The following is a 12580-nucleotide window of genomic DNA, read 5'->3' as shown; positions in this document are numbered from 1 at the left end:
AACGCAAACGCAAAACTTAAGAACAAAATCAGTCCACAATCTCGACGACAGTTCCCACGAAGCCCTCTAGACCAGATCTATCATTGCGGCCTCCCTCGAGCACAAGGATTTGAGAGCCCATTTCGACCCATTCTCGACTGGTTAGCAGCTCCAATGTAACCTGAACGCCGCCCGAGAACTCAAGATCATATGTAGGGGCTGGTTCGTCATGTTCGTTCATGTCGAAGATATCTTCAGTCTCTTCGGGCTTGGCTTTGTTCGAGCCATTCCTTGAGGCAAGTTTGGAAACACCCTTGACTCGGGCCGCCGCCCGAACACTACCGACGTATACATTAACAAGAGACCCATACGCCAGCGATGCAGTGTTGGGATCTCTGAATGACACCGTAAGTCCACTAGCTGCTTGGAGGGACATGCCTGTGTCCGCCATATGTTTGGATGGAATGGCCAGGACCATGCCTTTCCGGATTCGAGGAGCTGCCAACGGTGTCTCGAAAGCCGCTTCAGCCGATTTCTCTTGGGGCATTTCCAGGACGATCCCAATGGTGCCGACTTGACCAGCTTCAAGTGTGTTCACGGGGAGCCGCAAATTACGTATGCTGACAATTTTGGCTTTGTGCCATTCTCCTTGGATTGTGGAGGCTGCCACTGTATTGCGAATTGCAATCTTGGCAAGTTCTGCCGACGATGGGTGAGATATTGACAGCCCATAATTGCCAGGAGAGGCCCGGTCCTCCGGTGTCATGCCTTTGAAGTCGTCCTCGCCGGAAGGAAATGGTCCAACAATGATGCTGTCTCCGACCGAAAGCTGGCCAAAACGTAGGTATCCGGATACAACCGTTCCCATGTCATTCTGATCGGGATTCTCAGCAAGAGAAGCGTAGGACGCCGGAAGGCTAAAAGTGTCGTCAATGTGGAACAAGCACGACGGCTGTTCGGGATTTAATGCCATCCCGACGTAGTCGTTGGCAGTAGGGACTGGTGGCAGGGGGAGGCTCTCCAAGAGGGCATGTGTCATCCCAATACCAGCACCGCTGACAGCACTGGTAAGTATTATTGGAACAAATTTAAGGAGGTCTCCATCCCGATCCATCTCTGTGGTGACAGCCTTCACCTTGTCGAGATCTGCTGAAGGAACAGCTGTCCATTCCTGAACACTGCCTTGAGCTGGTTGGAGGATCTTAGGGACTCTGCCGACTGCTTTGATGTGTGTCAAGAGCTGTCCAAGAATTCGATGCAGACTAGCTTTGGTTGCAAGGTCCATTTTTGTGATGACGATAGCCAGAGGAGTCTTCAATTTTAGGCATAACTCGAGATGAGCTTTGGCAAGATCCACGCCAGCCCCTGCGACTCCAAGGACGTCATTGGCGGTAGAACTCGCTCCGTCTTTTGTCGAACTCGCGTCAGTATCGTCTGCCGCCAGACAGAGAATAGTCCACTGTGGAGCCCAGCCGAACAAACCGCGGAGAATGGTCCGGCGGTAACGGGGATGGCCGGCGGAATCGGAAACGAAAACCAAGCGACCATTCTCAGCACTGTCGTGTATATCAATCCACGACTCAACGTGATCTTGCGAGTAATTGAATATGGCACGGTCCTTGTAGCCGATAAGCTCCTGTGCTACAGAGCTAGTAAGCCCAGATGCGACCTCGTGCCGATGTTTGAAGAGACTGATCCGGCTTTTTCCTCGTCCGTTGTCGACAGTGCCCGTGGACAAAGTACCCAGCAAAGTAGATTTCCCGGACGTCGTTGGTCCAGTGAGCGTTATCCTTAGCTGATCCGTGGTAGAGCGCCCTCTGCTTGGTTGCACAACAGACTCGGTAGCCCTTGGCGATTCTTTCACTTCGCGACGCCCCTCTGCCGAGCCATCTGGGTGCCCGTTCTTCATTGAGTAGTCGGGAGTCACGAGAGCCTCTACAACCCAGAGTCTTGCCTGTCGGGCAATTTGGGCAGGTTGAGTGGCCACACTATCCACCAACTCGGACGTCTCTAGCCACTCGCACTCGCCAACAATTACGTGGCGTAGGATTTCGACGCGGCAGCCCAGCGTGGCTGCCATGACCTTGAGTGTCGTGATGCTCTCGTCCATTTCGTCTTTGGTAAGCCCTACTAAAGTCCCGTCATCAGCAACGCCAATCTCATACAATGCTCCACGAGATTCTTCCAAGCCTGGGAGAGGTTTCTGCGGAGTCATCGCCTGGCTCAAGTCGTCCGTATCATCGGGTAATTTTGGTATGATGAGGTCCTTGGGATTCAGAGCATGGTAGGCACATGATTGCTGGAGCCTCCAAAGCAATTGCGTAGTCAGTTGTTGTAGGCGGACCTGTCGGCTCTGACTAGAGGCCGACAGGGCAGCAGTTGCAATCTTTGAGCGGCTGGCGGGAATTCTGGAGTTCTGGGTGGAAGATATGGTGCTCATAGCGGTGTATGTCCGTCTTGGCCGCAATAAGAGGTGAAGCTTGTATTCAGTGGGACCTTCTTGCGGCTCTGCTTCCAGCTTGGTGACACCGTAGTCTGAGAGGTGCCCCGGCTGGATTTGTCCATGATCAGAGTTGGACCTCCTCCCAGAGTCTTCGGGAGCCAGCCATGGGGATGCGACCCTTTGAGGATCCGTATCGAAAGTGAATATTGAGCCGGAAGCCATGGTTCAAGTACAAGGGTGGCAATAGGATAGGGAGTGTGGTGGCGAATTTGTGGCAGTTTCTCAAGCGCGTGATATCGAGTAGAAACAAACTCGTGAGGAATGTCAACGCCGATTTTGAAGAGCTATTGCAGTAAAAAGGGCAGAGGAACGGAACGCTATGCGCGGTATCATTTTGATAACTGAGCTGAGAGGTAATATCTGCGACGTGCTCAAGGCGCTGTTGCTGACTTTGGAGTGACGGAGAGGAATCTCAATCGGATTCCTAGTTGAAGGCCATGGCGATCGTTTTCTATGCGCAGCTGGGTCTGATATTTGTGGTGTGGAAGTTTGCAAGTGCATTCAAAGATTGGAGGCTTTGGACAGAGAGAGGTTACGGATAAGTTTTGACGCTGCAGTCTGGCCGAAGCAATGACTCGAAGGACGGTGAGAAGTCTCAGGCGAGGTGTGACGCAGTTGGCCGGAAGTCAAGTTCAAAGTGACTAAGATACCTTGCTGGGTAAGATGGCAAGATGGGACACTGCCTTAGCACCTCTCTGAGTGGCTCGACTATGAGGTCCCCGGGCGGGGAAGGTCCGGGTATTCCACCACCAGCTTATCCAGCGACCATGGGGCACCATGTAGCAGCCACCTACTATCCGTACACTACCTACCTTAGGTTACCGGCCGGCGGTGAATGACTCCATGAGTCCACACTCCACAGCGTTGAATTGCATCAAAGTATCCATAGCGACGACTCTGACCAAAGACCTCGGAACTTGTCTACGCTGCGAGTACCTGAAGTAGACTCACTCATGCCAACGTGCTCATCAACTCTTCCACCTGCGCTTGTTGAGATCTGTTCAGCTCCTACATTGTTGGTCTTGGGCTTGGCTAGCTATGACAAAGCCAGTCTTGCCATTGAAGAGACTTCATATACATGGTTGACGTTGAATTTTGAATACCAAGTGGGCAATCCTCTTTCTGTAGGTACTGTTCCTAAGATGACTTAATTAATCGCCATACGTTGAATCTTTGGACTCCGGTCAGGTTTGTACGTATTTAAATAAGGTACCTGTGTAGGTGGCCCAATAAGTCTCCCTACCTAATAATAGCAGTCAGGTTATCTTTGTTCCCCCCTTCCGTACCTTGGTTCTGTAATACCCGAGGATCCGGTACAGCATGAAAACAACCACTGCCTGCAAGCAAACATTTGCACCAACTACGAATCTACAAGTCTATCGGAACATGGTAGAAGAGCCAACGTGTCTTGCCGCTTTCACATGCACCTAGGGTCTTGCAAGGCTGCATTCGCTTGGCCTCTAGGCACAGACACTGTCGAAGTACTCCGCAGAACCATTCTCCCAGGCGAGGCTGGACTCATTTGCTTCGGAGATCAGTCCTCATTTGATCTCCTTGCTCACTAGAAAGAGTAGGTAATCAGCGCATAACGCCATCTTCACAGAGCATAAGCAATAACGCTACTGCACATTTTGCTATGTGCTTAGATAAGATGCGTATGGGAAATTGTGGGAAGACCACAGAGCACGGATACACTATCTAGGTAAGGTAGGTAGGTATACGCAGATGCGACCGGCTTAGGTATTCAGCCCAATGCCGTCTGATACCGAGTCTGGTTGGGGCACTAAGACAACACATCCGGATTACGCAGTAAGCTGAAGAGCGATCAAGGAAAAGCGATGATTCCAGCGCTAGACTCAAGGCTGAGTCGAGCACGAAGAGCTGCTATAGGCTGATGATGACCACCACCATTGTATAGCCCGCTCCTTGCGCCATAATATGATTGTCAACGGAGCGTGTACGGAGATCCGTACCCCAACTCATATGTCGGTACGGAGTACCTGGGTGGCCAACTCATTCCCTGTCATCTGGAACGGCCACGATGACTTGAGCAGGATAATGTCTTCTCCATTGCCGCAGCCCGCAACACTGAACCCAGGCCTGACCCAGGCAGTTTACATACTTGATTCGTTGCGCTTCGGGTCGTCGCTGGCCCAAGCCCAATTCCCCAAGTCAGGTCCAAACCATTAGAAGCCTGACGAATGTTTTATGGCTTAGACCCTGAAGCCTGAGGGGGGCACTTCCGTTCGCCTTCGAAACACACCCAAGACGGGCCCGATTTTGCCACATTAAGCTGCTACTGGACGCCCCTTGTCCAACCCCGCTGGGTCCCCGCTGGGCCCGCTGGTGCTGCCCGTCCCTTGCTCGTACCTCCTGCATCTAGCCATCTACCGTGCTGTCCCTCCACAACCTAACTTCTCCTTATTTTTATACATTTCCTTTACCTTACGTTCTGTTTCCTTAGACAAACCTTCAGCGGCACGTTGTGTTTTGCTTCCTTCTAGAAAAATCCAATTGTACAACCACATTCACCATACCTCGACAAAACCTAAGTTTTCCACCTTATCGCTCCTCATCATGAAGAAGTTCGGCTTCGGCAAGAAAGGCGGCGACGAAGGCGACGATGCCAATCGCTCCGCCCTCTTCGGCCGAAAGAGCAAGTCTCCTGCTCCCGGCAACGACAATCCCTACGCACAAGCTCCGGCTGGCGGCGATCCCTACGCCCAGGACGCGAATAAGTACGCCGGCATGACGCCCTATCAACGAGCACGAGCCGGTGTGCCCATCAATGGTGATGCCCCCGGCGGCCTTCCTGGCGGCCCGAGGGCTGGTGGTGGCTACGGTGCCCCGCCACAGCCTGCCGGTGGCTACGGGAACGAAAAGTACGGCGCCGCAGGAGGATACGGGGCGAATCGATACGATGACAACCAGAACGCCTACGGCGCGAATCAGCGATCAGGTGCTAATGGTGGAGCTCGCGGACCCGGAGGTTACGGAGGTTTGGGCCGAACCAACAGTGACAGCACCGATGCTGTGCGTGACGAACTTTTCAGCGGGGCTCAAAACAGGTACCAGCAGAATAAGCCGCCGGCTGAAGGGTACGGCCAATCGACCCCGTCTGGTGCTGATGGGGGATACGGCGGATATGGAGCCACTCGCGAGCTCACAGCCGAAGAGCAAGAAGCAGAAGAATACCGCGCTACCAAGGCACAAATCAAGGATGTCAGAAATCAGTCTCTTCAGACCACCCAAAGAATGCGTCAAAATGCGAGCAATATTGAGGACATAGCCAATGCATCTCTCGCTAAGCTTGCTGCTCAAGGCGAGCGTCTGCATAACACAGAAAGGAACATGGACATAGCGGCAAATCACAACAAGAAGGCGGAGGAGGGTGCCAAGGAGCTGAAAACCGCCAACGGAAGCATGTTTGCAGTTCACATCGCCAACCCATTCACATCCAAGAAGCGCGCGGCAGAACGAGATGCGGCGATTCTCGACCGACACCGCCAAGAGCGCGAAGTTCGCGAGGCAACCAGACATGAGGCTTTCAAGTCCAACCAGCGAATGGAAGATACCTTCAGGGAGATGTCGCTGTCTGGTCGTCCTCAAAAGGGGGCGGAACAACAAAGCAAGCCAGCAGGGAAGTCACAATTCGAATTAGAGGATGATAGTAGTGACGAGGAGGCCGCCGCTCAAGCACGGGAGGAGGAGAGGATGATTGACGAAAATATCAGAGCACTTGGCGGCTCGACTGGGCGTATTCAACTAGCAGCGCGCGCTCTAGGAAGAGAGATCGATTCTCAGAACGTTCTCATCGACAATATCGCCAAGAAGGTGAGTCCATCACTAAATTTTATTCATGTTCTGTGTTGATGCTAATTACATTTCCCAGAGCGACGCTGTCGATGACGGAGTTAGGATGAACAGAGAGCGTCTGAACCGCATCAGGTGAACATTGGGAGCCAATTCCACCGACTATCCTCTTCGTGAGAATGCCCAGAAAGTAGACAAAGAAGAGCAGGTCGGCAACTAAATGTTCTCCAACTTGTAGACTTCATAGGCCGGGGTTTCGTAAGGGTGTGCGCTACAGAGAGCATATTGTCAATCGAAAACATGAAGAACCTTGAAGTTTAGACTTGATACCTTTTGAGGGCTGCCACAGCGGCTTTCGCAATATTTATGTCAGAGCACAGGATTTCGACTCGGTATTCCAAGACTCGCTCAAGTTGGTCCACTGCGCCTGTGTGAGGGTCTGCCCCAGCTGCCGCTACTGGCCTGAATTGGCCTTGGCCGGTAAGTTCGAAGGCGACTTGAACATACTTGCCCTGGTCATAGACACCGGCACCCGTTTCGAAGATGGCGTCTTTGGTAGCGACCAAGTGGGAAGCTGTTGGAATGCCAGAGGAGGAAGTCAGCATGCTTTGGTTTCTGTTCGATAATATTAGGCAGACCGAACCTGGCACGGTGTAAACGAGCTTGTATCGGTCCGTCATTGTTTGACTGAAGATCGTGTGTCGACGAGAGAATGTCGTTAGGCTAGCCTCACTGTATGAGAAGGCGGGAGCAAGCAAGCGACTTGTATCGGTACGGGTGAGGGGAAACGCTTGAGAGCGAACAAAGTGACGCAATTTGCAATTGGAACACAGTATCTTCGAGGCTGGGCGTCTGACCAGCATGATGTATACGGGCAAAGTCAGTTACAGTTTGGCGACTTGACGGGAGTATTTATTTCGCCAATTGAGAATCAACTACAGGCTACCATCACTTATGTATTTAACAGATTTCTGTCAATTTTCTCATTTCAACTATCCTATTTAAGACGAGGCTCTGGAGGAGACGTTGCGGCCATTGCGATGAGGCGGTCAGGTACCTCTGTCAGGTGCCCTGTGTAAATCTGGGGTAGATATCCAAACAGAAACTCACCTGGTGCGAACCCAAACTCAGCGGTCTCCCCATAAATTTCTTCCTCTTTCCTCCCGTCAATTTCTCACTTATCCGCTGACTACACATCACATCGCAAACTCTGTTAGCAACCTCAACATGTCATCTGTACTGGACGCTGAACGCGCCCCCAAAAAGCGGAAGCTTGATGGCAAAAACACGATCAAGGTTGGCAACAAAGTAATTTCTCTCGAGGGATATCTCAACCCCCCAGCGAAGAAAAAAGAATCAGAAGTTCAACAACGTCCAACGGAAGAGCTACGGTCTGTTCAGGAGACAGAAAATGATGCCACGTCGGACGCATTAGTCAAAGATCTAAAGGATTCGCACCAAACAGCTCCGACCTTCATCAAGCATTCGTCGAAGACATCCCAGGATCGAGACAGGCCAAAATTTGACAAAAGAGGCCCAAGATGGAGAGAAGATCCTGCCTTGTTGAAGATCAGGCAAAAGTTACCCATCTGGGCACACCGAGAGGAGATACAAGCTCGCGTACGCCAAAATGATGTACTCCTTCTCGTTGGTGAAACTGGTTCCGGAAAAAGTACTCAAATACCTCAGTTCTTGGTCAGGGAGCCGTGGTGTAGGAGACAAGTTGTCAGTATCGCAGGCGCAAGAGAAGTCAGTGTCGGTGGCATGATCGCAGTCACACAACCACGTCGAGTCGCCGCCACGACTTTAGCGCATCGAGTTTCTCGTGAGGCTGGGACGCCTCTCGGTGAGAGCCGTGACGGACTAGTTGGATACTCAGTTCGTTTTGATCACCAGGTCCCCAAGGGCACGAAGATCAAGTTCCTCACCGAAGGTATGCTTCTCCAGGAGCTTCTGAGAGATCCAGATTTGAAACAATACAGCGCCGTTATCGTTGACGAAATCCACGAGAGAAGTGTTGACGTGGATCTGGTGTCCGGATTTCTTCAGCAAATCCTGCTTAGTAGCAGGAAGGGCCGCGGCGGCATACCACTGAAGGTCATTGTCATGAGTGCCACAGCGGATATTGAGCGCATTCAAAGTTTCTTTTCTGCGAACAGTCCTGAAGAAAACAGCGGCGGTGACGACTTGGTCAGCAAGAAAAGCAACTCTGTGGGAGTACTGAAGATCCAGGGCCGGCAGTACCCGGTCAAGACAATACATACTCCCCAACCAGTGCCGGATATCCAGGAATCCCTTTTGAAAACGATTTTCAAAATCCATATGGAAGAGCCGCTCCCTGGCGATATTCTTGCTTTCCTTACAGGACAGGAGGAAATCGAATCCGCTCAGTCACTGCTCGAGGAATACGCTGCAACGCTGGCCTCCAACGTTCCCAAAATCAAGGTTCTACCCTTGTATGGTCAGCTTTCAATGGAAGGACAACATGCAGCTTTCCAGCCTGTTAAGGGAGGTTTCACGAGGAAAATCGTGCTGGCTACGAATATTGCTGAGACGTCCGTAACTGTACCTGGTGTACGTTACGTGGTGGACGGCGGCAAGGCCAAGGTCAAGCAATTCCGCGCTCGCCTCGGCATGGAATCATTACTAGCAAAACCTATTTCCAGGTCTTCCGCCATCCAGCGAACAGGCCGTGCTGGTCGTGAAGGCCCTGGCAAGTGCTTCAGGCTATACACTGAAGGCACATTCAGTACACTCGAGGAAACAGACTTGCCAGAGATCCTGAGGATCGATGTTCTGGGAGCTGTCTTGACGATGAAAGCACGAGGCATTGATGACATTCTCGGGTTTCCCCTTATGGACACCCCGGATGTGGAAGCCATCGAACGAGCTCTAGTCAGCCTTCATGGACTAGGTGCTTTGGCAGACGACGGCACAATCACTGAGGCCGGCCGTAAGATGGCCGGATTTCCCATCTCTGCGGCGTTTGGTGCGGTCCTGCTTGCCTCCGCCAAGCCAGAATTCGACTGCGTCCTAGAGACGATAGACGTCATCTCCTGCATCACGTCTGGCGACGACATCTTCCATCAGCTGCAGTCGGAAGAACAACGCGAAGAAATTGAAGAACTTCGCAAGGAGCTCTACCGCCGGGAAGGCGACATCCTAACATATCTTACTACAATGCAACAATACGCCGCCGAGAACGCCGATCGCATACAGTGGTGCAAGCAGAGAAAGGTCAACATTCGCAACATGAAGACTGCGCTCAACATCCGCAAGCAACTGCGCAGCCTCTGCCTCAAAGAAGGTCTCCTTACAGAGGCTCCACCACCTGACCCCCAGCCCTTTACTCCTCTGGCTCCGGAACAGGCCGAAGCTCTGCTCAAATGCTTCCTCCGCGGCTTCGTGTTCAAGACGGCCATACTGGCGCCGGATGCGAGCTACGTCACGTCACAAGGCAAGCACGTTGTGGCCATTCACCCGTCTAGTGTGCTACACGGGCAGAAGAAGGAGGCCATCATGTTTCTTGAGCATGTCTTCACGCAGAAAAACTATGCTAAGAAAGTAAGCATCATCCAGGCCGACTGGATTGTCGAGGCGTTCGAGGGGCACTGAAAGATGGCTACGATGCTGCGCAAAGGGTAAAAATTTACATAGGTGTTAATACAAACGCGCATAAGTCGCGTATCTCGCATCATTGACAATGACGGTGCTTTCTTTCCTTAAACATCATGATTGATCCTCGCCTTCCCCTGACTCACGCCGTTCTTTGATGGCCTGCATCAGCTCATAAAGTTGACCGATTTGTTCGTCTAACAGGGAAATGAGTCGTCGGCCATTGTGAAGTTACGAAAGAAATCATTGAAGAGATAACTCACCACTCATCTTAGCAACCTTGACGGGGTCAATCTTCTCGCCAACCCACGAGTTGCCCTCGATCTTTTGCGCGTATAATTGCCACTCAGTCAAGAAACCGATCTAGCACATTTCGAAGGAGTTAATAGTCAGTTCTCTCGTGTAAAGAATGATTCCCATAATTATGCCATTACAAAAGCAGAGGACATACCAGGTGCGCCGGGTTATCTACTGTACGATGAGCACGGAATTCAGCCTTGATGTACTCGTCACCCAGTAGGCGCATCTCGGAAGGAAGATGCTTGCGGTGAGCGCGCAGAAGACGACGGTAGAGCGGGATAGGGGGCAGGAGGGCCATCGGCGTGGGCCTGAGGCCGTCTCCCTTTGAGACGGAGGCCGAGGCCATTCTCAAAACTGATGCAGACCGCATTGGTGACGGGTTGGCGGTAATGAAATTTATCGGGTCGGGAGGCTGCGATGAGGTCACTGGGAAGTGAGTCGTGGATCGATGTGACTTATAACGCTGAAACTCAATACTTCTCTCCTGCTTTCAATTTAATGGATAATGGCCACCCCGTTGCTGGTTGTTCAAGATACTGGCAAATAATGTTTAGGTATTCTGTCATGCAAATCACCATTTTCTGATAGGACGTCAACGAGGTGACCCATTTCGTTGACCCATACAGTGCCTTGTGACGAGAATTGCACACAGTATGTACTTCATTATGGTTAAGCATGAAGGAGGTAGCTACTCGTGCCCGCCCCCACTTTAATTAGAACTCAGGACTCGTCACCTACTAAAGTGGGTGCTTTTTACCCAAACGGCTACATTAGCCATACGGGCACAATTATCGCAATTTATCTCTATATATTACTACTTTTATTACTTTTTACTATAATACCTAAATTTAATACTATTAAAGAGGAGCGTATATAAGTAATTATTATAATTATTTATAAAGACCCGGAATTATTAATTATAATAGTAGCTTAGTAATACTCTATTTTGTATTAAAAGCTTAGTTAAAGGATTTTTAGTAAATATTTATTAAAAGAGCGTACTAGCTATAGCTATAAGCTTACTTAGGACTAAGAAAAGGTAATTTATAATTATATTAATTATTTAAACCGAATTAACCTACTTATAAAATATAAGTTCGTTATTAGTGTTACTAATTACTTACTTACTAAGTTATAGGACCTTATAGATATTAATAATACTAAGGACCTACTTCTTTCTCTAATTATTAACTCTTAATAAGCTAATTAATTTATTAAAAAGTATAATTACTCTTTAATTAAAAAAAAAGTACTAAACGCTAAGTAGCGTAGATTTAAAAATAAGAATATTATTAACTCTTATTTTTTTAAGTTAAAAAAGGTCGTTAATAAGTATAGGATCTAGCTTTTTAATATATAGAATATAAACGAGATTAGATTTTAAATAGGGGTTAGGAAATTTAGTATAGTTATTATAAAAAGAAAAAAAGCCTATTATTTTACTTTTCTAATTAATAAAAAATTTATTATTATTATAGAGGCTATTTTTATTACTAAAGATTATATACTAGCTTTTTTAATTTTTAATAACTTTATTTATATAGCTAAGTAGTATAGCGTTAAAAAGCTTAAATTTAATATTATTATAAGAGTTTTACTTACTAATTATATAAATAATATAATAATTTTAAATTAAATTAAGTATTTTAATATATATATAAAGGGTCGAACTAGGGGAGCTAAGAGACTACTATTTATAAATAAGTATAAATTTTATTATATTATCGAGTTTGTTAAGTACTATAATAAATACGATATTATCCTATTTAAATTTCTATTATATAGTATATATATTCTATAACCTCTTAATATTATAGTTTTTTAGCCCCTTAAGTACTATTATATTAAGGTACTCGACCTCGTAGTTTAAAAAAACTATATTAATATTACTAAACTAGAATTCTTTAGTTTTATATAATCTATTTATAAAGAAGTATTTAAATATTTTATAATTTTTTTAGTATTTAAAAAGATAAGTATTTACCTATATAATTTATAAATTATACTTAAAAAGATTTATAATCGTAGTTACGATTCTTAACTAATTATATTACTTTTCTAGGGGCTAAGTTTATTATTATTTATTATACTTATAACTATTTAAAAACTTTATTACGTTACTTAGTATTTATAAGAAGATATAAATACTTTTAATAAAGAGATTTAGTACTTAATTAGTAAAACTTCCCCGCTTAAGTAAAATCTCGAGCAGTTTATTTATAAAATATTTATATAAAGCTCTAAGCTCCTCTAGATAAAAAAAGACCTTAGCTTAACTTAATTAACTTAATAAGTAAATAGAGCCCGTAAGTAGGGTAAGAATAGTTAGCTATAAATTAAAAAAATTATTATAATATAGGATAGTTAATA

At 47.7% G+C, this 12580-nt stretch overlaps 6 protein-coding genes across 6 annotated transcripts; 3 read left to right on the top strand and 3 right to left on the bottom strand.

Moving 5' to 3' along the window:
• Nucleotides 1-28: 28 nt before the first annotated feature.
• CCOS01_04731 (GTP-binding protein) lies at nucleotides 29-2644 on the bottom strand (the record flags this gene model as incomplete). Its single annotated transcript, XM_060452912.1, has 1 exon — nucleotides 29-2644. One exon carries the CDS (start codon nucleotides 2642-2644, stop codon nucleotides 29-31), a length of 2616 nt encoding a protein of 871 aa, XP_060316870.1.
• Nucleotides 2645-5059: 2415 nt separating this feature from the next.
• Nucleotides 5060-6434, top strand: CCOS01_04730 (uncharacterized protein; the record flags this gene model as incomplete). Its single annotated transcript, XM_060452911.1, has 2 exons — nucleotides 5060-6316; nucleotides 6375-6434. 2 exons carry the CDS (start codon nucleotides 5060-5062, stop codon nucleotides 6432-6434), a joined length of 1317 nt encoding a protein of 438 aa, XP_060316869.1.
• A 77-nt stretch (nucleotides 6435-6511) lies between these two features.
• Nucleotides 6512-6975, bottom strand: CCOS01_04729 (uncharacterized protein; the record flags this gene model as incomplete). Its single annotated transcript, XM_060452910.1, has 3 exons — nucleotides 6512-6566; nucleotides 6626-6869; nucleotides 6939-6975. 3 exons carry the CDS (start codon nucleotides 6973-6975, stop codon nucleotides 6512-6514), a joined length of 336 nt encoding a protein of 111 aa, XP_060316868.1.
• A 547-nt stretch (nucleotides 6976-7522) lies between these two features.
• On the top strand, nucleotides 7523-9910 carry CCOS01_04728 (helicase associated domain-containing protein; the record flags this gene model as incomplete). Its single annotated transcript, XM_060452909.1, has 1 exon — nucleotides 7523-9910. The coding sequence occupies one exon, from the start codon at nucleotides 7523-7525 to the stop codon at nucleotides 9908-9910; it is 2388 nt and encodes a 795-aa protein (XP_060316867.1).
• A 114-nt stretch (nucleotides 9911-10024) lies between these two features.
• CCOS01_04727 (ACN9 family protein) lies at nucleotides 10025-10697 on the bottom strand (the record flags this gene model as incomplete). The annotated part of the gene is made up of 3 exons (XM_060452908.1): nucleotides 10025-10107; nucleotides 10174-10273; nucleotides 10362-10697. Coding segments are annotated over 3 exons (519 nt in total), but the record flags the coding sequence as incomplete, so codon positions are not given.
• An 897-nt stretch (nucleotides 10698-11594) lies between these two features.
• Nucleotides 11595-11762, top strand: CCOS01_04726 (uncharacterized protein; the record flags this gene model as incomplete). Its single annotated transcript, XM_060452907.1, has 1 exon — nucleotides 11595-11762. A coding segment is annotated over one exon (168 nt), but the record flags the coding sequence as incomplete, so codon positions are not given.
• Nucleotides 11763-12580: the final 818 nt, after the last annotated feature.

The sequence above is a fragment of the Colletotrichum costaricense genome (assembly GCF_030867565.1).
Source record: "Colletotrichum costaricense strain IMI 309622 chromosome Unknown Scaffold_4.1, whole genome shotgun sequence".
NCBI classification, from domain to species: Eukaryota; Fungi; Ascomycota; class Sordariomycetes; order Glomerellales; family Glomerellaceae; genus Colletotrichum; species Colletotrichum costaricense.
This window is presented reverse-complemented; position numbering and strand designations above follow the sequence as displayed.